This window comes from Marmota flaviventris, chromosome 4 (assembly GCF_047511675.1).
Source record: "Marmota flaviventris isolate mMarFla1 chromosome 4, mMarFla1.hap1, whole genome shotgun sequence".
Taxonomy (NCBI): domain Eukaryota; kingdom Metazoa; phylum Chordata; class Mammalia; order Rodentia; family Sciuridae; genus Marmota; species Marmota flaviventris.
The window spans coordinates 31,571,719-31,598,871 of record NC_092501.1 but is presented as its reverse complement, the minus strand read 5'-3'; the positions used below and the strand labels follow the sequence as shown (position 1 = coordinate 31,598,871).

General features: G+C 36.4%; 1 protein-coding gene across 2 annotated transcripts in view; it reads left to right on the top strand.

Moving 5' to 3' along the window:
• The first annotated feature begins 10,317 nt into the window (after positions 1–10,317).
• LOC114083696 (ectonucleoside triphosphate diphosphohydrolase 1-like) overlaps positions 10,318–27,153 on the top strand; it is a 97,285-nt gene continuing 80,449 nt past the window's right edge. The window contains exon 1 of one of the 2 annotated variants that reach the window (XM_071611051.1): positions 10,318–10,442. In XM_071611051.1, coding sequence (XP_071467152.1) covers positions 10,427–10,442 — 16 coding nt within the window. In that variant the 5' untranslated portion in view covers positions 10,318–10,426. The remainder of the gene's footprint in view (positions 10,443–27,153) is intronic. The other variant, XM_071611053.1, reaches the window with a different exon arrangement.

Genomic DNA, 27,153 nt, shown 5'->3' with positions numbered 1-27,153 from the left:
CTGACAGATCAAAGAAATATATTTGTACTGTAAAATTTTTATGTACTCATATGTATGCTTATCCATATGTATCTATATTAAGCTGAATATGAATTCATACAGATTTTTTTTACTCTAATTCATTACCACATGAATTATTTGGATCATTCTAGCCACTTCCCCTTACTTGTCTGTAACCTTCTATTCCAACAGTGAGAAACCTGACTCCTACTGTTTGTCCTCCATTAATTGTTTGACACCAGTATACATGTATAGTGATTTCAGAATCATGAACCTTGATAAATAACTTTACCAAGTTGAGCAATGTGCTTTAATTAGTCTTTCATCTTACAGACTGCACTCACCTCCAGAGTGACTTAAGTCAGTGCCTTTCCCTAACACTTGAGTGAGGTTGTTTCATACATGTGTAACACAATTAGATTCTTTTGTCACAATGTACATTTCATTTTGGAATCTCTTTACCTCTTGACTAATTTTTTTAAAAACTTTGTATACATTAACGGTCATTCATTATGCTGTGAAGTTCTGTGGGTTTTAACAAATGAATATAATCATGTATCCATCATTACAGTATTATACCAAATAGTTTTGTTACTTTAAAAAAAAAATCTTGTTATGTGTGAGGCCATGGGTTCAATCTGCAGTATTAACAACAACAACAAAAAAAAAAAAAAAAAAAAAAGGAAAGAAAGAAAGAAAAAAGAAAAAAATATCTATTTAATCCTCTCCTACCCTCATGAATCTCTGGTCACTGTTGATATGTTTACTGTGTCTACTTAATAGTTTTTCAAAATATTTTAAAAATATTTGGAGCTTTTATAAATTGATTATACTTTCACAGGTAAAAATACTTTCTTTGGAACAGAGGGAGGGAAAAGCAAGAGACACAAAAACAAAGTATGGAGTTTTCTTTACTCTGAATATAGGTCTAGATCTAGTACATAAGTGAAGAGCAAGGGAGCTCACACTTGCTGTGTGCCAGCTGTGTGTCAGGGCCTCTGTTGGGAGTTCTTACATATTTATTATCTCCCCACACGCAGTGGCTCTGTGAGGTAAATTTTAAAAAATCTTTACAGCTAAAGAACTTGAGGTTCAGAAGGACTTACTAGCTTCTGTAAAATCATAGTAATGACTTGAATCCAAATCTCCCTAACTCTAAAGCCCTGGCACTGCATTAAAACTATCTTGGCCCTTAAAAAAAAAAAAAAAGAAAAAGAAAAGAAAAGCTGTGGGTGACTACTACCCCCAATTGAATGTAATACCAGTCTCAGAGGATGGGAATGGACATTTGCATTTTTGGGGTAAGTATTTCCAGTGATTATAATGCACAGCCAGGCTGAGAACTATGGCTCTACCATAAGAAAGAGTGCTTCTCTTTTTACTGTCCAAGGAAAGGACAGGCATTTTCTGAACCAATGTGCATTCTAAATACCCTCAAGAGCAGTTTTATATCCACCTCATCCCTATTTCCTACCCCCTACAGCAGTCCTTATCATCTCTGAATACCTGTCAGCAGGCAGGCAGAGTGAGGGAATAGGTTAGGGATGATAAAGAAGTAGAGATTAAATTGAATTAATTTAATCAGTGCTTTTCTTTGGAATAATGTATATTTAGTGGTGACATACTATCAAAACACAGTGTCCCTTTAGTGTCAAAATTGGATACAATTTTTCAAAGTATGTTGGCAAATTTGTTTTGTTGAGTATTCATATACCTATACCAAATGGTATATAGGAAGTATAAGAAGATAGAGGTTGGGTCTATTGCTGGTGGGAAACAATTATGAATTCCTGAAGTTAGATTGGTTAATTGTCATATTACATATAACATTTCTCAAGATTCTAGAAGTACTGAGATTTAAAAACCTACCTTTAAATTCTTTTAACCTTGAAACTGATCATGCTGTTTAAAAAATATCAACAGGACATAACATTTTAATATGTGTCAAATATTATGAAGAACATTTGTTTATTCAGGTCATAAAAGCTGAATGGATGAATTTGGGGAATTGGCAAAGCATGTCATTTTGTACAGTAGTTATCAGTAGTTATCACTTTGGCATTTGTGATAACATGAAAACATCTTTTATCTACATCCTTTCATGAGTTTCAACAATAGGCTTATCTATTTATTTACTTTTGAAGTGGGTTCTCAGGACGTCCTGTTTTTCAGGCTGGCCTGCAACTCAATCCTTCTATCTCAGCCTCCCTAGCTGGGATAATAGGCCTGGGGCCAGGCACCTAGTTAGACTTTTGTTTTAATTAAGAAGTCGAAAAAATGTGGTGGCTAGAGTGCCTGTCTGCGCCACTTCATCTAACCAAATGCCCTCTTGTTAGAAATAATGAGATGCTTCAAGAAATCAAACACATGCTAGAAAGTGGGTGGGCAAAATCTTTACTTCTACCAGAATTTGGCTAGCAAGCATGCCTGGGCGGGCAGTCCGCCTGCTTATTTGTCTAACTCAAGGTGGGGATGCCCTTCACTCTGTTTGGAGGAGCTCCGGTTATAATCTATGGGATTGGCTGATTTTAGAATTGGGGAAGGACTACTGTAATTAGACCCAATTAAGGCCGAATACTATATTTTGAAAATGGACTACCAGACTCTTTATTTCTCACACTCTCTCCCTTGGCCCCCAGTGATAGAAAGACTTGTCATCACTACTCAGTCTGTGTGGTCCCTGCTTGTTCACCATTGGGTATATGGAATGTTCCTTAAACTGTCAAGTCACGCTGTGCCATATTAAACATTGGACACAGTATATGATCCTTCCTGACTCCTACACCTGATGTTAGGTTTCACAAAGAGATCTAAGGAAATTTTAATGTTCTTGCTTGGTTATTACACTACAGACAAACTGCATGCACAGTGAATATAATTTCTTGCTTATACTAATGCAAGGATTTCCTAGCTTTGATCAGTTTGTTGCTCAATTGCTTTCATTTTTCTCACAAATTATCTCCTTCATCTGTTTGGTTCTAAAATGAAATATTAGCTTATTTTGTGATGATCAGATTACAGTTTTTTTTTTTAAACTGAAACATACCATTCATCAATCCTAAATCAGTTTTGCATATGGCTACTCAGTAAATAATTGAATTTCTAAAATTCCTGTAATTATTCCCCTATAAAGGCCATATCATCAAATCATCTCCTACTTTTTCTCTAAAATTATTTTTTAACCTTTTACTGAAGAAAAATTCAAACATGTAAATTAGAATAATAAAACAAACTCCCATGTACTTATCACCCAAATTCAGCAGTTATTAATTTATCCATAATCTGGTTAAATCTATACCTCACCCACTTCTCCTTTTGTAAAGTTAATTCAGATTTCATCTGTATATGTTTCAGTATATATATATCTCCGAAAGATAGGGCTTTTAAAAAAATTATAGCCCTAATAACATTATCACACCTTAAAAATGAAGTTTTTGATTTTATAAAATATCTTGTCAGCATTTAAATTTCTTTGATTTTCTTCAAATTTCTTTTAAGCTGGTTTGAATCCAAATTTCAAGGTTGGGATATTGAATTTAGTTGGTATCTTCTTGAATCTCTTTTTAACTATAGGTTCCTCATTCTCAGTTTTCTTCCCTATAGTTTATTTGCTCAGTAAATTAAGTTGATGTGTCTTCTACAGTTGAGATTTACTGATTGTGTTTCTATACTGTCTTTTAACATATTCATCTCTGCCCTGTATTATTTCCTACAAAATGGTAGTTAGGTTTAGAAACTTTCTTTCTGTTTTTTGTTTTTTTTTTCAAAACAACTTCAGAGGGTATGTGTATGCTTCCATCAGAAAGCACATAATAAATATTTGGACCTCCTTTGTGATATGAACAGTCATTGGTGATTATTACTTAAATTTAGTACTTTATTAGGTGTTTGCAAAATGACAATCCTCAAATTTACTAATTTTATTCTTTCATTATCTGGAATACTTTAAAGTGAACCATTTAGTTCTTGCAGTACAGTTGGGGCAGCCAAGGCAGGTGGAATGTTGGTATTTCCTCGCCTCATATTTACTTGTTTTGAGAATAAAGAATTAGTTGCAAAGGTGAACAGTGATTTCTACATAGTATTATATTAACATGTGGGTATCAAGGTATCTGATGTATTCCAAATCATTGCTTATTATTTTAATTTTGGCTTATGTATTTACTACTTTGCCTAGTGGGGATCACTTGAGGTTGGTTCTTGAGTCTTTTTGATATGTATGACCCTAGTTGTTTTAAATAGTGTCCCTTTGTGTCTTGTATAACAAAATATTTCAATCTCATCTTATATATTTCCTGCTTCAAATTTGGAATCAGTCATTTTCCCAAAGAGCCCTGGTTCATTTTAGTGGAAAACAGTAGCGAGAAATCACAATCTTGGTGCTAGAGTAGATAGTAATTAATCAGTAAAAACCTATAGGGGATGAGGGAATGAGCCATGTGGATATTTGAGAGAACAGTATTCCAGGCAGAAGGAATAGCAGGTACAAAGGGTCCAAAGCTGGAGCAATAGGAAGGAAAGTCAGATAGGGCCTAGTAGGATTTTGAATTTTCTTATAGTGAGTTGTAGCCATTGGAGAGTTTCAAGCAAAGGAGTAGCATAATCTTTTGTTTTATTTTGTTTTATCTGAATCATTATGGATGCTGAATCAAGAATAGACTGAGGTGTTAAGAGCAGAATGTGAAAGACCAGTAAAAAGCAATGAGATGATGAGGCTTGAATCAATATGGTAGCAGTAGAGGTAATGAGAAGAGGTCAGGTTCTGGATATATTTTGAAGGTAGAAACAACAGAATTTGCTAAAGGATTAGACTTGGGTTGTGAGAAAAAAGGATTCAAATCAACTCCAAGGTTTATGGCCTAAGATAAATGAATTTATAAAACATCATGACAATACAAGTGGCATCTCTCTGTGGGTCAGTGCAGTGTTTGTGTGCATGTGGGGGTGGGCAAATATTCACAGAGAACTACGCAGTTTAATCTGTATCTGTATAGTTGAAGTGACCAGGTAGGCAAGAAGAGTGAATTCTGAGCAGAGGGAACCGTAGCTTATATACATGCAGAGTTCTGAAAAGATAATAGGTTCTAGAATTGTAGTTTTTGGAGTACAGAAGCCTGTGTTTGGAAATGGTTCAAGAGAGTAGAGACTCCTTACATGTTCCATGGTAAGAATTTGAATTTTTTAAATACATGACAAGGAGAGTAGGATTTTTAAAAAGTCTGGGAATGACATTGTTAGAAATATCACCTGGGTGTATACAACTAGAAAAATGAAAAGTTATACTCCATTTATGTATGATGTATCAAAATGCATTCTAATGTCATATATAACTAATTAGAACAAATTTAAAAAAAAGGATCATCTGGGTAGTTGTGTGGAAAATAGTTTAAAGGAAATAAGATTGACAACCTAAACCTATTGATACTACTGAAAGGTAACTAGGAAACAAGTCTGAAGCATGTAGTGTTGTGGATAAACACAAGTGTACTGAAGTCAGACTAACTTGGATTTGAATACCTGCCTACTACTTATTAGCAGTGTGAATTTGGCCAAGCTACTTAATCTTTCTGAGTTATGTTTCCCCATCTGTAAAGTGAAGATAATAATAGTACCTAACTCATTTGGTTAATCTGATGATAAATGAGTATGTGTTAAAAATCTGTTCTTTTTAAATTTTAGTTTTAAGTATTATTTTTATTTTACTGATTGATCGGCCATTAGGAAAGTTATAGCTTGACTATTGGTACAATCACTTGGGGGATGCTATTTAGCATGGATGGAATTTTATAGGCCTGAAATGTTTTATAGACTGAATCAGTTAGGGACCAACAGGAAACAGGAGATATCTTCAAAATAAGATAGGTCAAGCAGAATTTTGAACAAAAGGACTATTTAAAAAGATAGGGGAACCATATTCCATTGTGTAGGGGAACCATGAAACATGTAGAAATGGAGTGGGGACGTTGCTAGTAGCAGCTTAGATATTGCCATCACTAGGCTTAAAGGACAAGAGGAGGAACAATTACCAGATCTTGAGGGAAAGGATTAAATAAAGTCAGGGGCTTTGAGAGTGGCAGATGTCTTCCATGGAGGGGCTTAGCCAATTCAAGGTGATCTAATAAGAGTAAAGAACCTAGCCTTCTTGTCCCCTACTCTCCATCTCCTGCCAAACTCCCCACTGGCTGAAAACTAGAAATCAGAGGAGATGGGAAACCTATGTATGATCCAGAGATAAGCCTTCTGGTGTGGAGAGCAAATAGAAGGGAGGAGAGTAGATCTGGAGAGGCAAACCAAAATTGTCCAGTACAAAGACTGTCATGATTGCTTTGTTGATTGAAGTCAGCCTGCAGCTAGACTTTGGAGATTTAAGGGGCAAAGTTGTACTCACATTGGGGTAAATCTGTAGAAGAAAACAGATTCTGAGAACTATGAGAGGCAGATTTCTAAAACTCTCCTGATTTTGTGCCCTGAAGCAGCAAAAGCTGCTGAGATTGTGGCTTATCATTATAGTACTGACCCATTTGGATTAAGTAAGATCATAGGGTTCTTGGGCTTATTATTGGAAAGGCACCCAGCTGGGAAAAAAATCCTTGCATTAGAGTGAATGAGAGTCTGAGTCATATTAATTAAAGAATAAAAGACTTAAAACCTGTTCCCCACTTGGGGATAATAGGACATATTAATTAGAGGAGATCATTGTAGTAAACCAGGCAAAGATGAGGAGAGTATGTACTATGGCAGAAGTCTTGGAAATGGAGAGGAGGAGATGGATTTGAAAGATTTTAAGGTGCAGAAGCAACAAGATTTGATAAACAGTATGATGTGAGATAGGGAAGGGTTCTAGGAGAGCCCTGAGGTTGCTAGGTTGTGTAACTAGGAGATTGGTGGTGCCATTAACTCATGTAGGGGAGCAGATTCAGAAGTAAAGATAAAAGGTTCAATTTGGATACTGAGTTTGAACTCCTTGTAGGATATTCTAGAGATGATGATGCCTCCAAAACAATATGGATCTGGATGGAGCTCATATTAGTGGACTGAGCAGGAATGTAAAAGCATAAATAGGAATTATGATCTAGGTAGAATAAGTGAAGTAAGAAAAGCAGTCTAAGGGAAGTTGTAGAAATACCAAAATTTATAAGGCAAACCAGTTCACTGAGAAGGAGCAATCATATGAACCTTTTATCTTTATAAACAAACAATTGGAGGAAGAAAACCAGATATGTGTTGGTTTCTGGAAAATAAGGATAGAGAAAATGTCAAGAAAGAACAACAACAGTGATTATTGCTAATCAAGATCAAAAAAGATAATACACAAAAATTAACCTTTAGTTAGAGATCAGTGATGATCTTAGAAAGGGTGGTTTCATTAGAGTGCTGAATGAGGAAATAGAATGCAATGGAATGAGAAATGAATGGAGGCAATGAAGGGAAGGCAAACCGTAGACTATGGTTTAAATAGGTTGTGAAGGACAGAGAGGCATAGACTGATGGAATGCATTTACTGATTTTTTAAAAATTCTTTTAAATTTTAAAAATTATAGTAAAATACATATAATACAAAATTTTCCCTATTAATTTTTTTACTATATATTTGTGCAACCAATCTCCAGAACATTTTCATCTTGCAAAACTGAAACTTTAAGAATGATAATTATTTAATTATTTTATATACTAGTGGGAAGAATCAATATAGTGAAAGAGGTTGAAGGTATAAAAAAATGAAATTTCTAACATTCTAAGAACTTACAAAAGACCATTTCATCGTGAAAATAAAGACAAATATCTTTAGGTAACCCTTTCTTTTTTTACATATTTTTTAGTGTTGACGGACCTTTATTTTATTAATTTATTTATATGTGGTGCTGAGAATTGAACCCAGTGCTTCACACATGTGAGGCAAGCACTCTACCACTGAGCCACAACCCCAGCCCCTAGGTAACCTTTCTAACAACTCCTTTCATCTTCCTTGAGTGCAGTTTTTATTTTCTACAATAAAATTGATGATTATAATAATCGTTTGTTCAGAAACAAGATTTATTTTTTAAGACAGATTCTCAGATTTTTAAACAAACTCACACAGACCCACATATCTTTTGTAATTACTCTCATATGAATGGGAGATAATACATATTTAACAGTAATAGTTTCATGATGGTGTACACTGGACAATCATTAAATTGTAGCATAGAGTATATTACCATAAAAAGCATTGAATTATTTCAGAAAGGTTCATGTAATATGAGTTGGCACTAAAACCATATTTCTATTACTGTATATTCAACTCAGATGAACTTTAATTTCTTTATGAAGTACTAGTTATTATAATCAGATTTTACCTTTCCTGGTTGAAACAGAAGTCAGGTACTAGAGCACTTTACTTTTGATTCTCTCTCTCTTTCTTCTGATAAAATAAAAGGAGAGTGAAAGAGAATCAGTTTTTTAAGTAATCTTTAGTTGACAGTTTCCAAGTAGAATATGACAGGAAAGGCTTTTAATTTTAATTTTTTAAATTAATTTTTGTTTGAAATAGGGAGCTGTTGCCATAGTGCCCAAAGTGGGGTAGTCATTGACAGGTTCAAGTAAGTGCCTGACCCCTCATTCACTCTGGATCTTCACTTAGAACATTCCTTTCTCTTTCTACCTTTGATAATTTGGTTTCCATTCTGTATTGCACAGACTACTTTGTGGGCATGCTGTTTTTTTTTTAAATTTCCCCTAAACAATAGTACAAAAGTAGTCATAAACTCATAAAGGTTGTTGATATTTACAAATATCTCATTATATCACATAAAAACAATTTTGCCACCATAGAACAACTATCAAGCCAATATTTATCATTAGATATAGTCTAAACTGGCTCTGGAGAAGGTATTCATTGGATTTTTTATTTAGTATAATTAGTTATTATTGTAAATGCAAAATCCTATAACTATGTGCCATTTAGTGAGGTCAAGAAAGCCTCATATTTATTAAGCATTCAAAATTTACTGAGCACATATGATGTGCCAGGTACTGTGCAAGCTAACAAGATGTTATATTTAAAAAAAAGAAAAAAGAAAAAAAATCTTTGCCCTTAAAGAATGACCAAAAGTTCAATGGAGAATTTATATTCTGTATAGACTCAAAGGCAATTCTTAGTGGTTAGAAACTTAATGGTTTATATGCAAAAAAAATAAATAAATAAATAAAAAAGTCATGGTATAGTTAGCTTTAGACACAAATTCTTGTGCTAAAAAGGCAATGTATAAAAAGCATGACCAAGGAATCAGGAAACCATATTTACAGTCCTTCTCATTGCTGTTCATTCACTAATTCAACCATTCATCAAATATTCACTGAATGCTTACACTGGGGGAGAAACTATACTGTGCTGGGAAACATGGTGGCAAATAATGAAGACTAAATAATGCTGTCTAACCTTGGGTTAGGCTAAGTATCTGAGGTCTCTTACAAACCTCAAATGCTAAGTAAGGTTGCAACAGCCTCCTGGAGGGAGAAGCTGCCAAGTAGCCTTGGTGCTTGAGGACTTACTATACTCTCAGAAGGTTAGCTCTTCTCTTGATTTTAAATTAACTTTTAAAAATAATTTGGTCAGTCTTTTATTTGCTTTTGGGTCATTTGGCAAGTTGGGGTGTAGCAATCCATGCTTATTTATAGGTCTTTGGAGGTAAGAAGTCAAAGCTGGGAAAAGGTGAGTGACTTTCTTTCATCAAATCATAGCTACACAGAGGTTCCCAGTAAGCAGCTTCCTCTGCAGTCCCATCTGGCTTTCCAGCCAATAACACAGCTTCTGCTGTGGCAGCAATTGCTTGGGTGACTCGTTGCTCTTCTGCTGTAGTGATCCTTGAAAAGGATTGTTCATCATGAGACCAGACATGATCAGCTTTATGGAGCAGGAAGGACTGTTCTTGCCTCTCCCAGGTTTTCCAGTTGGTATTAAGGTAACAAGTTTCTTGTTATCTGGCTTCATAATTGCAACACATAAGTCGCTTTTTTGTTTGCAACCAATATGACTTTTCAAGGGAGAAAAATAGATTTTTGTAACAGAGAGGGAGAGAGAGACATGGAAGGAGAGAAAGAAAGAAGGAAGAAGGGAGAGAGGGATAGAGACACGTTGCTTCAAGAATTGAAAAAGTTACAACCCAGGGAAGCCTTCGAGTAACTTTAGGTAAATGAGCTGCTGGACTCCTCAGCCAATCTGTCCTTTCTCGTCTATGAAAAAGACATAGTTTGAGGTTGAGGTTCCTTCCGAAACGGGGCTGGCTAACTTAGCCCCTCCCACAAGCCCAAGGGTCTGTTATATCTCTGATCCTTGAGTACCTCTCTCACTGAGACGGACCACAGCAAGCAGAGGCTGGAAAAACAAAACACAAAAACACAAAAAAAACAAAACAAGGAAAGAGGAAGAAAACAGAAGCTGCTACTTATGGAAGATATAAAGGGTAAGGCTCAAACTGATTTGATCTGAATCCTTAGGGGGAAAAAAAAAATCCCCTACCAAAGCAAATACTTGAAAGAGCAAGAAGTAAAAAGTCCCATTTGAACTTTCCCACCTTCTTCCTTTTGAGAGGAGGCAAAGAAAGAACTTTCGGAAACTTTTTAGGAAGCAGAGCTCCTGGATGTCGTCAAGGGTAGCTCTTGAGCAAGCTGGAAGAGCTCATGAATATTAATTATCAATTTGTATGCAGATCTGGTGTTTTAGAGGCAAACGACATTTTTCAGCACTCTTGCCAGTTAAGAGACAGCTGCTTCATCTGCAGTCTGGAGTCATCTAGCCTCAGTCCTCTCTGTGTTTGCTTGAAGATGCTGGGCTTTGTGTGTAGATTTGTTTTGTTCTCAAATTTCCTGTGTATTTTCCTGTTGTGAAACTAGCAAAGCCTTCTCTGCTGGAAGTTAGGCAAGTTAATGTAGCAAGAGGCTGTCACAACAGGACCCCAGAGTATGTCTTGCAAAAGGTTGAAAATGTCTTGAGATGTGTGGGAGAGTGTGCATGTCGGTGGTTAGGGGTGGGGAGGGGCGGAGGACATGGTAAGAGTTCTGTCTTAAAGTAGCAGGTCTTATCTGACTGATGACATTTAGAAGTTGTCAGAAAACTACAAGAGCAGCCTGGTTTCACGAATGGTGTGCAGTCTCTGTCTTTTTCCTCTTTTGGGCATTTTCTGCCAGGACGGAGAGCCAGCTGCTTGCCAGCTCTTGGGAGTCAGGAAGAATTTCTGCAACACTGAGGGAATGTAGGGTCGCAAATCTGCTTCATCATCTTTAACTTCTAATATCCTCACATGCTTTTATCACAAAGAACACAGAGGAATAGGATGAGTAGTCACTGGACTTCTTAATGATTATGATAGCTGTTAAAATTTAATAAATCTTTATGCAGTGCTGGAAACTATTCTAAGCTTATTATGTATGCTTGTTCTTCACATCAACCATATAAGGTAAGTGCTATCATTGTCATCCCCATTTTCCAGATGACAAAGTTGAGGGACTGAGAGGTTAACTTGTTTTGGGATAACATAGTTATAAAGTGACGAATGTGGACTCAGGCAGACAGGCAGGGCCTGAGGGCTTGTCCACTTTCCCATACTGTTCTGCTGGGAAGGCACTCTCTGGTGCATGACGCTGCAGATTCTGGTTTTGAAAATCCCTAGAGCTATTGGGGAAATGATACTGATGAAATGTCAAGTCTGTGAAGGAAGTTGTACTTTGCAATCAAATTCACATACTTTTTCTCATTTGGTGTTTATTGCCATTCTTATTGTAGAGAAGCAAGTATTTGTTACTATGGCCTTTTAAAAAAGGGAGAAACTAAGGCTGCAAGGAGTTAGGTGACATGAATCATGAAGCTAACTGTCAAAAGTCCACACCAGACCAGAAATCCCCCGCTTCTGGTTTCTCTTCCAACCTGCAGAGTGAGCCCAGTCATCTCTGAACTCCTGTCTCCACCCCCAGCTAGTCCTCATTGAGCCACTTTCAGTTCCTCAAGGAAACTGCCCCTTTCCTCCTTCTCAGACTGTTGCAAGGTACTTTTTTCTTCTTTGATCTGAACCTCTTTTTCCTCTTATTTTGGAGCCTGTGTTTTAATCCTTACTCCACCATTTACTGTGAGCCTCAGTTTACTCATCTGTAAAATGAGGAGAATAATAATGTCTGCCTCTATAGGGTTGTTGTGAGGATTGAATGAGGCCATGCAAGGTTTTTAGAATTGGCCTGATGTATAGTACATGCTCAATAAATATTAGCTGTTGCCATTATTCCTTCAAGTCTCAAGCATTACTCTCTCCTTTAAGCCTTCTCCAACTCTTTGAACCTAGATCACTACCCAGTTTGACTGTTTCTATAATACCTCACTCTTTATGTCTAAGGCAGCCCCTCATTATACTTATTTTTTTGTTATTGCCCTCTGTATCACATTCCCTCCTCCACAGTGTATAATTTTATTATTCATCTTTGGATACATAGTGTCTAGTGAGTTATTTTCAGTCTCCAAACTCATGGCAAGATTGTTGTCATTGTGGGCAGGATTGTAGGAGAGAGGTCTGTTATGACAAAGACACTGGAGGCAGCTATTGAGGGTGCCCATGTAGCTGTCCTGAAGGGCCTTGTATCAGAATCCATCTAGAAAGTGGACAGATGCTGAATTATCTACATGTGTCCTATTGGTACACAACATTCAATGGCCAGTGGTTGGAGTGGCAATTCTCCAGACTTCTCTATGAGGTCCACAGCTGACCTTTGATATTCTTGTTGTGTCAGCTTGGTGGCCACATTTACCAGCCCTCAGGACAGATTTTTGAAATTGATGTCTGTCTCAGAAAAAATGCGAAGTGTTTTTTCAGAGGGTGGTGCACACCAGGCTCTTATACAAGTCCAGAAAGTCATTGCCAGCCAGTTGCACCTTGAGCTCTTTAATGGGCACTCAATAAGGATCTAATAAACTACATTATTATTTTAGCTAATATTCACTTTTGAGTTAGGAGGCCAGTTTAAAAGGGGACCTTTGAGTTTGTAATAGGGCTTCTTCCCTGCTGGTGCATACAACTCTTCTACACCTAGACATCCCTCTAGGTGAATATTCTGAAAAACAAAATGTGACCCTTTTAGGTAGATGATATTATTTGTGAATATACCCCATTCCAGGGCACCAGTTGGCCAGTGAAGCTCTGGCTGGACTTAAACTCTTACTCCCCACTCAGCCAGAGGCTAAACTGGGGATTTCAGATGCCTCATAGCACACCTCTGCTATCTCTGAACAGAACATCTAGTTCCATAAATAGTGGCTCCCCAACCCCACTTTATAACAACCTTGCTAATTGAGACAATGTACTCTGGTAATGAAAGAAAAACAAATACTACAGAAATTGGCTCTGGGTAAATAAGTTTGTTTCCAGTATCCTCCCTTTCCTTTTCCTGGAATAACTTCAAACCAGTCTACAAATATGATTGTGTGTTTACCATTTGTAAGTCCCTATGCCAGCTGCTTGGTGTATAAACAATTTGATCATGATTTAATAGGGAAGGGAGATACATATACATCCAACTCTAATCAAAGCCAGACTCTGTGAAGTGCCAATAATAAACTAACACTGATTATTTATTATGTGCCCAACAGTATAATATTGTATGTTTTGTCTACAGCAATTCTATGGTATTGGTTTCTGCATCTTATGATTGTGTAAGCAGGTCACTTGGCCAAGGTTACACAGCTAGTAGTAGGTAGAGTGTGAATTTTGATCCAAGTGGTTAGTCTGCAAAGCCTGGGTTCCTGTTTTACCTCTCTAAAAGTCATAAATGAAGCCTAAAGATTGCACCATGAGAAACAGAATTCCAGAAAAACCTCTCAAGAGTGGGACACTTCATTTGGACCTAGAATAATGTGTAGAGTCTGGTGCCCTCAACAGGCTGCCCCACTCCCAGCAATGCTTAAAGAATTCTCTTACCAAAACTGCAACCTAGAAAGAAGAGTAAAGTCTCCTTTCCAAGTTGTGAGCAAACGTCTTTTCTGGAGATTTGAAGGCAGAAGTCCAGATGTTTAGCCTTGACCATGAATTTGGGATTATTAGTCATGTAATCAAATACACCTTTACAAAGTAATTGGCTGCACATTAAATGATTTCCTTAATCATGATTTTCTTGCATGCTAATGAGGGTCATCTGAAACAGTTTTTACAAGTGATTATGATTGGCATTGCTTTTACTTGGCCAAACCACATTTTCAGTGTTTTCTCCCATGTGTTGTCTTTTTGTTTGCTTATCCACCCTCCATAACTAGTACTTGCATGCAAAGACAGTAGTGTTTAATCCCACATGCTGTGTTTAGATGTGTTGGACTTGGCTTATGTAGACTGAAGGTGAGGGCTGGGGAAAATCACATAAAATTTATTCTTTGAAACATTTTGGAGGGAGACCAAAATCAAGGGCAGGCCCTATAGTGAAGAATCATCAAACATTTTGATGGTTTGATGGAAGTGCAGAGGAGTGGAGGCACTAGCTTTGTCTTGGTGATTGTAACTGTGTGTTTCTCAAACTTTAACATGCATATATAATCATTGGAGATCTTAAAATGTAAAACCTGATCCAGAAGAATTTGGGTTAGGACCAGAGATTCTGCATTTCTAGCAAACTCCCAGGTGATGATAGTGCTAACCTCCGAAGGCCACACTTTGACTAGCAATGTTATTGGGTCATTGTATACCTTAGTCTTAGGGTTTATTTTGGCAGTAACTGATCAAGCCCTCCCTGACCCTCATCCCCTATCAGAGCTACATATATATATATATATATATATATATATATATATATATATATATATATTTTTTTTTTTTTTAGAGAGAGAGAGAGAGAATTTTAATATTTATTTTTTAGTTTTCGGCGGACACAACATCTTTGTTTGTATGTGGGGCTGAGGATTGAACCCGGGCCGCACGGATGCCAGGCGAGCACGCTATCACTTGTGCCACATCCCCAGCCCTCGGAGCTACTTCTTTGAGTTAACCAATCAACTATGCAATTGGAAGATTGCATAGTTGATTGGTTAACTCAACTAACGGGAAGCCTAGCTCATGTGTTCCCTCAGCTAATATATGCACTGGGACAAGAAATCAAGTCTCCCATTTTTGCCATATCCTAGAAGCAAGTCTGAATCTTCAGTATGCAAACTATTATTGAACCAAAAGAACTTGTTGGATTTCCTAAATATTTCCACCTTCTCCCCATGGTCTTAAGATTCCCTAAGCTTCTCTTTTTCTCTGCCTCCCACTTGAGAAATACTGGAGCAGAATATGTGGGTGTTGCAGTCCTAAGGAGCTGGGGTCTCGGGGTTCTGAAATTGGGAGTAGTGTGCTTGGGGCATATTCTGCTCCTACAGAATCAAGGTGGGAATAATTGTAGGTGCTAAGGTAGGAAAGTTAGTGCAGAGAGGATTATTGGAATGTTCTTCAGGTTTGCAAAATTGAGGGAATTGTAAGAAGAAAAGAAGTTGTTAAAGAAACCAGGGGAGAAGTTGTCTTACAGGCATATAAATTGCAGTTTCTGTGCTTGAATATCAAAGTGACTTTAGAGAACTGGGAACAATGGGAGGACATGCTCTCCAAAAAGAGGTATTTCTTTTCTAAAATTTAATTTCATTCAAGTAAAAGATTTTTGATATAGACAAATGCTTGTTGAAAGGAGACAATAAAACATAGTTCTTAAAACCTAGTAACTAATAAATGTTAATGACATTTCAAAACCAAATCCATGAGCAGTGCATTTGAAATATGATACAAGAAAGAATAAAGATTTGTGAAAGGATTTAAGCAATTATTTTTTTTTAGTCCATATTCAAGTAATAATTTCATTTAAAAGTCTACAGGTATTTCCTTTTGATTCATAGGAAGGATGTGAACAATTCCTTTGTGTCCACAAGAATGTAAGTAATAAAACACATGCCCATTAAAGAAAACATGATAATATGGAATAGGGAAGAGAAGAAAAACAATGCCTCATGATTTTTTGGTATATTTCTTTGAAGTATCTTTTTACTATGCCTGGGTTGTTTCTCTTGTGTAACATTTACTTGAATAGGACCTTGAAAAATTATGAGATGGCACCATGATCATTAGGCTATATATACACTTTTAAAGCTTGGCTTTTAGAGTAGTAGTGAATCTGCAGTATTTTCCATTTTATAGCACAGTCTTTGTTAGTATAATTTTTATAGTTGCAGTTTGTTTAACAATTCCCCTGTTATTGAACCATTCAGGTTTTTTTCCATTTCTAATAAATGTCTTTGGGCAGGAACTTTTTCCTTATGTAGGGGTGCACTCTGAGGATAGAATCCTGTTAGTAGAATTGTTGGTTTAAAACTTATAAATATATTCTATTGTTCTTGGTCAGGCTTGCCAAGTTACATTCCTAAGGGGTAGATGGACCCTTCAAGCTCCCACAGGTAGTTTCTGTTTTGCTGCATCCCTTACAGCTTTGGTGATGTTTAAAAAAAATCAGTCTTATCCACTCTTATATTTTAGCTTGTATTTCTTGGGTTACTCTGCATTTGATAGTTTTTACATAATAGGCTTCATCTTTTATATTCTCTTTGCATCCTTTGCCTGTTTATTACTTATTTGGATTTTATATTTTTAAATCAATTCATATGAATGCTTCATCACATAAAATATTCAACTTTTTCTGCCATATTTGCAGTAGTTTTTATAAGCATGTTCTTAGTGTTTTTATAAGGAGAATAACAATTACGAATAGGTGCAACACATTTTTAAATGCAGTTGAATAGTTTTCTAAGTAGTTCGATATTGTATTCTGTTGTCTCTAAGCCATAATAACATTTTAAGTTCTAAATGATTTTTATTTTTTTAAACTGTTATTATTTATTTTTCATTGTATTTTGTAACTATGGGGATTTATATTTGTAATTTCTGAGGTTTCTTTGTAACTAAGCATGTGGTAAATTTTTATAAAACTTCTATGAATATTTGTAAGTAGATAAGTTTTTAAGATCTAAAATTGGATATATATCAATCAATTAAATCTTCTCAATTATGTTATAATCCATTCCCAACTATTATTTTGTCCTATGTGAAATTATAGTACATATGCATTCGTTTTTAGATGCTTTATAGATACCTATGAGAATTTTGGTTCTAGGAGAAGAAAGATGTGAACATTTTTTTTATTGTGGCTCATTAAAAGAGAAGGGTGGGCAATAGAGTCTTGAGAATATGTCAGGAAGGTAAAGTAAATACAGAGAAATAATTCAATAGTGTCTCGGGAAATATAAGGGAAGGTGAGGTAACAGTCTCAAATGACATCTTAGGGATCTGATCCTGGAGTGACTACATAATTTAAGGTAGTATAGAATAGATGTGTGTGAAAATTACTAAATCTTTCCCTTCCAAATGACCATGACAAGCCCTAGAAGGCCAGAACCAGGAGTTGGGTCTGATTAGCAGGATCTAGAAGATGGGAACCAGAATTTCTGAGCCATTAAATCAGAATAGTATTGCTGAGACATGTGAACAAAAATACATTTGAAGAGTTTCATCATCAAAATAATTTTTTAGGTATTGTACTGAAAAGGCAGAGAAGGGAAGACTACTAGAGAGTTTCCAGTAAAAAAGCGTGAGCGAATAGAGATTAATAATTTAGATTTCATATGTACTAATTTAAGCTGTAGAAAAGATTGATTTTTTTTTGTTTAATCTCTTCTTTTTATTGTTTTATTTTGGTACACTTAGAAATAACCATAAAAGTTTTTTTAAATAGATTTACTTTCTTTTTTTTCCTTTTTCTTTCTGTTTTGTTTTGTTTTGGTACTGGGGATTGAACTCAGGGGTGCTTTACCACTGAGCTACAACCCCAGGCCTTTCTTTATATTTTTTATTTTGAGACAGGGTATCACTAAGCTGCTTAAGGACTTGCTAATTTGCTGAGGCTGATCTTGGACCTGAGATCCTCCTGCTTCAGCCTCTGGGATATAATCACCGTGACTGGAACTGTCACTCGCACACGCATTCTCTCTCTCTTTTTCTTAACTTATCTAGTAACTGGTAAGGTGGAAGAGTATGGCAAAAGGAAGCAGCTTACATGGTGATCAGGGAACAGAAAATCTCTGCAGATACAAAATAAATACCCAATAGTCATGCTCCCAATGAACCACTTCCTCCAGCCATACTTGACTTGCCTTCAGTTACCACCCAGTTAATCCCATCAGGGATTAATTCACTGATTAGGTTAAGGCTATAACCCAATCATTGTTCCTCTGAACCTTCTTGCATTGCCTCACAGGTGAGCTTTTGGGGAAACACATCAATCCAAACCATAACAGATCCTTTATCCATTTTTAATCAGTTTGATTATTGAATTGTAATGATTCTCCATATATTCCTTTTTTTCAAATATATGATTTTTAAAAATTTATTTTTAAAAATCATATATTTTAAAAAATATATGAATAAAAATTCATTTTTCATTTTCTTGATGTACAAAAGTTTTTTTCAGAGCAAAAATCTTACATTTTTAACATTTTAATGATGTCCTATTCTCCCCACTCCCTTGGCAGCTTATATTTTTAGTGTCATAGGTAAGAAACCATTGCCTAATCCAAAGTCATGAAGTCATTTATGCCTAAGTTTTCTTCATAAAGTTTTATCCACACATTTAGGATTTGGATTCATATTGAGTTAATCTTTATATATGATGTGAGATTGAGGCCTATCTTTTTTTTCCCTTGCATATGAATATTGCATTTATCCACACCATTTGTTGAAATTTGGTTCTGGAGCTTGGAGGACTATGACCAAAATCAAGAGATAATGGGAGTTGGAATTGGAGCATGGAGTCAGTGGTTGAGAGTACAGGCATGGATAAGTCACCCTGGAAACTGTAGAGATAAAACCAAAAGAGAATGAAAACTGGCATCTAGGAAAAACCAGCATTAATAAAGGAGTAGGAAGAGAAGGAGCTTAAGAGAGAGATTATAAAGATTATTTAGGAAGGTTAAAAAAAAAACCCATGAAGGAAACTCTGCATCTGGTAGCCAAGGGAAAAGTGTGCCTTGAGACCTATACCAAAGCTGCAGAAAAGGCAAGAAGGAGATTGAGAATAGGTGTTGTACACCCGCTCCTGCCCTTTATCTCTGTCCCTCAGTTTAATGTTTCTGGGAATTGGGATGTGTTTTGTGTTTCCTACCTTTTACCTCTTTTCTCCGTTTAGCAAAAAAATAAGAAAAACTCTAATAGTATATTTTACAGTGGAAGAAGTATGGTGATTTGGTTTTGGAATTTGGAGCTCCTTGGTGAGAATAGATTTAGTGAAATACTTAGCTATATCAAAGATGACAAAAGAGGAATTAAGTAGGAACAAAAAACTTAGCATAAAGAGTGAGGTGTTGGAGGGAAATTAATTGGATCAAAGAAGAGTGGATTTGATCATGTTTTAAGGGCAAGAGCGAGGGGAAGGGAGATGAGCCTAATATTCATTCATTCAACATATATTTATCGAACAGAGTATGTGCAAAACACTGTTCTAGGCATTGAGGATATGGTAGAAAACAAACAAAACCCCTTGACTTTGTGGAGCATATATTCTAGGTATAGACAGACAGTAAACAAAAAGGTAAAATGTATAATATGTTAAACATAAGGGTTAGTTTCTCCTAAATAAATAAATCAATCAAGGAAAGAAATGTAGAGGAAAGACAAAGAGGTAAAATCATGTGGCTATTTATAGGAAGAATATTTAAGGCAAAGTGACCAGTAGGCTCAAAATCCTAAAGAGAAATAAGGTGTTTAATGAACAAATAAGGAATCCAGAGTGGTTGGAGTAGAAAGAATAAGGAGGCAAGAGCTGAGAGGTAGGTTTGGGCTAAACAGATTGTGTGGCATCTTGTGGGCCAGTAGATAGATAGCCTTCAATTTTTATTTATAATGAAATGGAAAACTACTATAGATGTTGAGCAGAGAAGTGACTTTATCAAATTTATGTTTTAATAGGATGGCTGTAGCAGCTGTGTAGAAAGTAGGGGACATGGGAAACAGAGACTAGTGAAAAATACTACTGTAATAATACTGATTGAGAAATGAGGTGTCTAGTTCAAAGTGGTAGCAGTGGAAGTGGTGAGAAGCAATTGGATTTTGTGTCTGTTGAAGATACAGCCAATCAAATTTCCTAAGTGAGCTTGAATGGGAAACAAAGAGGAAGGAACTTGACTCCAAGGTTTTGGACTCTCCAAGAAACTGGAAGGATGGAGTTGACTTCAGCTAAGTTCTATAGAAGAACAAATGTGAGTGGGAAGATTAGAATCTCAATTTTGAATATGTTAAATCTGAGATGCCTATATGACATGGAGATGTCAAATAGAGCCAATGGATGTATATGCACAAGTCTGGAAAGCAGGGGAGAACACTGAACTGAAGATATAAATTTGAGTTGTCAGATTATGTTTAAACTCAGTGATACTTGATTTAAATGCAACCAGACTAGACAAAGTTTGTCACCAAGGGAATGACTATAGACAGAAAGTATAGACAGAAGTTTCAAGGAGTGAGCTTTGGGATATTCTAACTTCAAAGACTGGGGACAGAAAGAAAAACCATCCAAGAAGATTTGTGTGTATGCCACCCTCAACCCGCACAGGCAATAGAAAAGGGGTTCCCCTCAGTGGAATGGGCTGGCTGAGAAATAAAAGCTAAGAGAAAGAAAACAGCAAAGAAAACCCCAGAGCCCAGAAAGTAGTTTCAAAAGCCAGGGCAGGACAGGCAAGCTGAATCAGATGGATTGAGCTTCTGGCAAAGTGGTGCCCCATGCCTGCTTTATTTATATCAGGAGATATCAAAGGCTTTCTAAAGAATGTTCTCCAAAAAAGGTTGAAGATGGGCTGTTCAGTTCCTAGAGGGTTACGCCCATTTCCAGAGCTACTATGAGGAACCTTCCTAGCAGAGTAAAAGGAAACGTCACGTGCATTGGGTAATCTATTTCTGTGGGAGAACCACAGAAATTTCCCAATGCCCAGCCTCTCTCTCCCTGGCTTCCATGCCAAGAGAAGATCTTCATGCATTTCACAGATGGCTTCCTGCATGTGTATATGAGGGGGTGGGGTGGGGGGGAGTTATGTGTGTTGGGACTGGAGAGGGGATAAAATAGAAGAGTATGTAATTCCAGGAGCCAGAAAAGTGTTTTAAGAGGAGGAAGTGGTAAACTGGGTCTGATGCTGCTAATGGGTCAAATAAGGTGAAACTGAGAATTGATTATGGCATTTATCACAGTGGAGGTTAATAGTGACCTTGATAAGATATTTTTGGTGCAGTGTTGAGAGAAAAATTTTTCCTGGAGTTGTTTCTATTGCTCTCCCCTCATCGCTTTTCCATTCCCCTCCTCCATCTTAAGGAAGAATCTGTGATATCTAAAGAACAATGTGGTTGAGAGGGAAGAGAGGCATGGTTTTTTAAAGGAAATAAAGAGCTCTGGTGCCAGAAGAAGGGGAAATGGACTCTTGGCAGACAATAACAAATGTTAATTTCAGCTAGAAATGCCCTGTTTCTGTCCTTTATATCCTGTTTATGCCTCTACCATCAACTACATGTGAAATCCTATAGAAATGCAAATATTTATGGAGAGGTGTGTAACTCCTTGATGCTGACAGACCACCCAGATTATAAACATTTTCTGTGAAAGAAAAGCCAGATAGACCTCCAGTTCATTTGTGAGCATGAATTCTGTGTACGATTACAGATGCCCTTTTTCATGAAAGAAGATGATGCTTCTTAGATACATTTCTTCTTTAGGATTACAAATGCTCCCACCTTAGTCAAGAGCTACTACCCACTGGACATTCTTTCATATATCTGCAAACTTTCTGGGTTTCCCTGACTCACTTTTTAATCTTACTGGATTGGTTACATATTTTCTTTCCAAAATCTTGCTTCACTATTGTGCTTCTTTATAGGAAGACTGTCTTTCAGTGGCTTCCAGTGATTAATAAACACCTCCATCCCCATGTTACCCCAGTCCTGATTTACTTTGACTCACCCCAACCCCTTCAGTCAGGTTGGCCAATACACACAAAGGCTTACACATTAGAGCAGGTTGTACTAATGGCTCTTCTATAACTGAGAAATTGGCAATTTGGCCAATTATTTTTTAATATATTTTATAGTTGTAGATGATCAGAATGCCTTTATTTTATTTGTTTATGTGATGCTGAGGATAGAACCCAGTGCCTCACGCATGCTAGGCAAGCTCTCTGCCACTGAGCTACAGCTACAGCCCAATTTTTAACTATAGTACTTTACCCTAAATATATTTATTGGATTCAACCATTTGAAACCAGTGGTTTTGTGGGTCAAAACTGTCAAGTATTCTCAAGTTCTTATGATTCAGCCTGTTATGTAAAATTCTTCTTAATGTCAAGGACATGATATAAAAAAAATCTCAATTTATATCTAAGATAAATTCTGGAAGTACTTTTCATGACTCCCAAGTATCCAACCAGGATTGCTACATGCAACTAATATATTGTCCATGTTGCAATACAGGGGTATTTGAATGGTCTTGGATGTATGTAGCACCCATTGGGGTTGTGAAGTGTACAACCTACACAGATATTCATTGCAACCGTGAAAAAAACCCTTCATATTACATCCTGAATCAATACTACTACTACTACTACTACTACTACTACTACTAATAATAATAATAATGGTAATAATAAAAAAAATTGCTACATCAAAATAGAGCAATTAATTACTCAGATGCTTCCTAACTGCTTAGTAGTATAAATAGGCCTTTCTCCATCCAATTGCTGGATTTTCATATGACAGTGTTGCAGAGGCATATGAAAAGCTAAATCTGTCTGGGAGCCTTTATATATTTCTACCTCATACCTGTTTCCAAACCCATCATCATATATTGTATTTGTATTACTCCAAGATATTTCTAATGACTGACAAGGAAAAGGAAACCAACAATAGTCAGGCAGAACATTAATACAAAGAGAAAAGAAACCCATTTCAAACCAGAAGATCAAAGGAAGCTGTGTTATGGTACATTGTCTCTGTCATCTGTTGGATAAAATAGATTAAAACCCAGACTCTATATTCCAGCAAGCAAACTACCTGCTCTTAGATGGGCAGACAGTAGACTTAATCCTTGTTAGAGCTCAGCAGGGGTTTGTAGGTGAGGAAGTGTCAGTAGCTAAAAAAATATGAGAAAATGTTCAACCCCATTGGCAATCAAACAAGCAAATTAAAATAATTATGTACTATTTTCCACATATCAAAAGGCAAAAATATTTTTAATTGTGTTGTCAAATACATGGGAAAATTAATGTGCCTAAACTGTTGGCCAGAGTGCAAATGGGTTAACTTTTCTAAATGGTAGTCTGGCTATAAATATTTATTTATTTATTATTTTTTTTTAAATAAATGACAGCGGAATGCATGACAATTCTTATTACACATATAGAGCACAATTTTTTCATATCTCTGATTGTATGTAAAGTATGTTGACACCAATTTGTGTCTTAATACATGTACTTTGGATGATATTTGTCACATTCCACCATCCTTGCTAATCCCCTGCCTCCTCCCTTTTCCTTCCCACCCCTCTGCTCCATCTAGAATTCATCTATTCCTCCCATGCTCCCTCTCCCTACCCCACTATGAGTCAGCCTCCTTATATCAGAGAAAACATTCGGCATTTATTTTTTTGGGATTGGATGACTTCACTTAGCATTATCTTCTCCAGTGCCATCCATTTACCTGCAAATGCCATGATTTTATTCTCTTTTATTGCTCAGTAAAATGGAAGGAGTTAGAGAAGATAATGCTAGGTGAAGTTAGCTAATCCCCAAAAAAACAAATGCCAATTTTTTTTTTTTTTTTAATTTAAGGAGGCTGATTCATAGTGGGATAGAAGCGGAAGCATGGAAGGAATAGACGAATTCTAGATAGGGCAGAGGGACTGGAGGGGAAGGAGGGGGCATGGGGTTATTAATGATGGTGGAATGTGATGATCATTATTATCCAAAGTTCCTGTATGAAGACACGAATTGGTGTCAACATACTTTACATACAACCAGAGATATGAAAAACTGTGTTCTATAAGTGTAATAAGAATTGTAACGCATTCTGTTGTCATATATAAATAAAAAAATTTTAAATAAAAAAGAAATACATCTGAATTTGAATTAAGAAAAGCAGGTGGATGAAGCAAGAATGAAACCAAAATGAGAGAATTAGTTTGGATTAAAAAGGGAGCATGTGTTTGAAAAACTGAGCACTGTTAAACTCTTAAAATATTAGCACAGTAAGACTGGCAATACATCTAAGTTTCCCAGCACAGAATAATGGCTCCACTAGAGGACAGGAGGAAATCAAAGAAAAGTTCCAGCTAGAGCAGACCTTGATGATTACTTGGTTTGGTGGCTCCTGGATTTTTAATTTTTTGTGGACAGGTGAGGTTTTTTGAAAAGCACTATTAATTTTTATCAAGCAATACATGTAATATAATTGGAAGTGAAGTTTAATAAGTCATAACAAGTAAGTGCAGTCACCTGTCCCACCCTGTTACCTTCTCTCTCCATTCCCAAGTTCTGTTGTCCAGGGCAGCTGCTTTTAATCTTTTGAGAATTCCTTCTGGTATTTGTGTTTATACTGCTAATTCAGATATCTAGTGTTTCCCTGTTGTGGCAGCTGAATCATTTTCTCCTTTTTATTCTCCCATGGTTGTTCTCTCCACAAACCTTCCCTATATAGTGATATCACAATTTTGGGTTAAATAATAATTCACTGTTGAATTATTATTTAACCCAAAATAATAAAGGAAGTCTAAAGCGCAACTAACAAAGAAAAACTACAAAGTTTTTCTTTGTTAGTTGCGCTTTAGACTTCCTTTCCTATTCAGCCTTTAATTTTACTGGCATTTTAAGTGTTCATTTCTTCATCTTAGTTTTCTATGTTCCTGTCAGTCTTCTTCCAAACCTGATTGAATCCAATTTCAATTTAATTTCCACAGTCAACAATCTAACAGATGTTTCTGTTTCTCTCTTTTACTTTCATCATCTTTTCTTGTCTCTTCCTTTTTTGCCTTTTGAATCTTTTGCCCTGTTCTGGTCTCTGTGGTTTGCCCTCCTATCATCCTGGGCTTCTCTTGACCTCTCTCCTGTGTTAATTCTCAAATTGTACTATGTCTCTTCCCCTTTCTTGGTTCACAACCTCATTTGAGTGGAGCACATCCTTCAGTAAGTTCCTGATAAAAGGTACAAGGGGGGAAGATGAGGCCTTTGTGTCTTTTAGAAATTAGAATTTTGATGCCTCTTATTCCTAAGTATTTTTAAAATGAGTTGTTACTTTCACCTCAATTTCTCTCTCGCTCTCTCTTTTTTTTTTTGTCAGGAAGAATTTTTGATCTTTTCCTTTGCCCTTATGTACTAAAACTTTATGGTATTATGTTTTGGTGTGTGTTTATATTTGTCCATTGTGATTCATTTATTTCATCCCCTGTGGGGCTCCCATCCAGAGACTCAAATCTTTCAGTTCTGGAAAATTTCTCATATGATTTCTTCAATAATTTCGTTCCCACGGTTTTCTCTGCTTTCTCTTTCTGGAAGCCCATTCATCAGATGTTGTATCTCGTATATTAGTAATTTATATATATTTTTTATTACTGTACACTTTGACATTTGATTCTACTGTCTACAATATTTCCTCAGTTTTATCTTTAAAACTTTTTGTTAAAATTTCTTATTTTGATTATTACAGCTTAAATTTCTAAAAACATATTTTTATTTTTTTATTAGAGCTTTATACTTATACATAATAGATGGGCTCATTCTGATGAATCATGCATGGAAACTGATTTCAGTTTATGATATGCATCCCCCTCCAATTTTCTCTCCTGTCATTCCTCCCCTCTCTCATTCTCCTTCCTATACTTGACTTCCTTTTGCTCATTGTTTTAGTCAGCTTTTTCAGTGCTGTGACTGAAAGACCCAACCAGAACAATTGTAGAGAAGGAAAAGTTTATTTTGGGGCTCATGTTTTCAGAGTTCTCAATCCACAGACAGCAGGCTCCATTCCTCCAAGGCATCATGGCAGAAGAGTGTGGCGGAGGGAAGCAGCTCACATAGTGATCAAGAAGCAGAGACTCCACTCTCCAGATACACATATATACCCCAAAGCCACATCCCCAATGCCCCACCTCCTCCAGCCATACTCCACTTGCCTCTAGTTACCACTCAGTTAATCCCATCAGGAATTAATTCACAAATTGGTTTAAGGCTCTCACAGCCTAATCATTTCTCCACCAACCTTTTTTCATTGTTTCACTTATGAGCTTTTGGGGGACACCTCACATCTAAAGTTTAACACTCATCTATTAATTTATATTTTATTAGTTCTTTATATTATCTTATCCTTTCCTCCACCTTTCTTTTATTTTAATGTAGCTTCCACATATGAGAGAAAACATTCCACCTTTGAGTTTCTGAGTTTGGCTTAGTTCACTTAGTATGATATTCTCCATTTCTATCCATTTACTGTCAAACACCATGATTTCATTCCTTTTTATGGGTGAGTAGAACTCCAGTGTGTGTGTGTGTGTGTGTGTGTGTGTGTGCGCGCGCGTGCATGCGCGTACACACATGCGTGTGTGCACGTGTGCACATGTGTATCATAATTTTTAATCCATTCATCTATTAATGGGCATCTGGGTTGATTTCATAATTTATCTATTGTAAATTGTGCTGCTATAAACATTGGGGCGGCTCTATCACCATAGTATGTTTATTTTATATCTTTTGGGAAAAGACTAAGGAGTGGGATAGCTGAGTCATATGGTGATTCCTTTCCTAATTTTTTGAGGAATCTCCATACTGATTTCTGGAGTGGTTGTACTAGTCTGCAGTCCCACCAACAGTGCACAAGTGTACATTTCCTCCACCACCTTACTGTCATATATTGGTTTTTTTTTTTTTTTTTGTACTAAGGATTGAACCCAGGGATGCTTAACCTCTGAACCACGTCCCTAGTCCTTTTTATATTTTTATTTTGAGACAGGGTCTCACTAAGTTGATGAGGCTGACTTTGAACTTGTGATCCTCTTGCCTTAACCTCCTGAGACGCTGAGATTACAGGCTTGAGACACTGCACTTGTTCATATTCT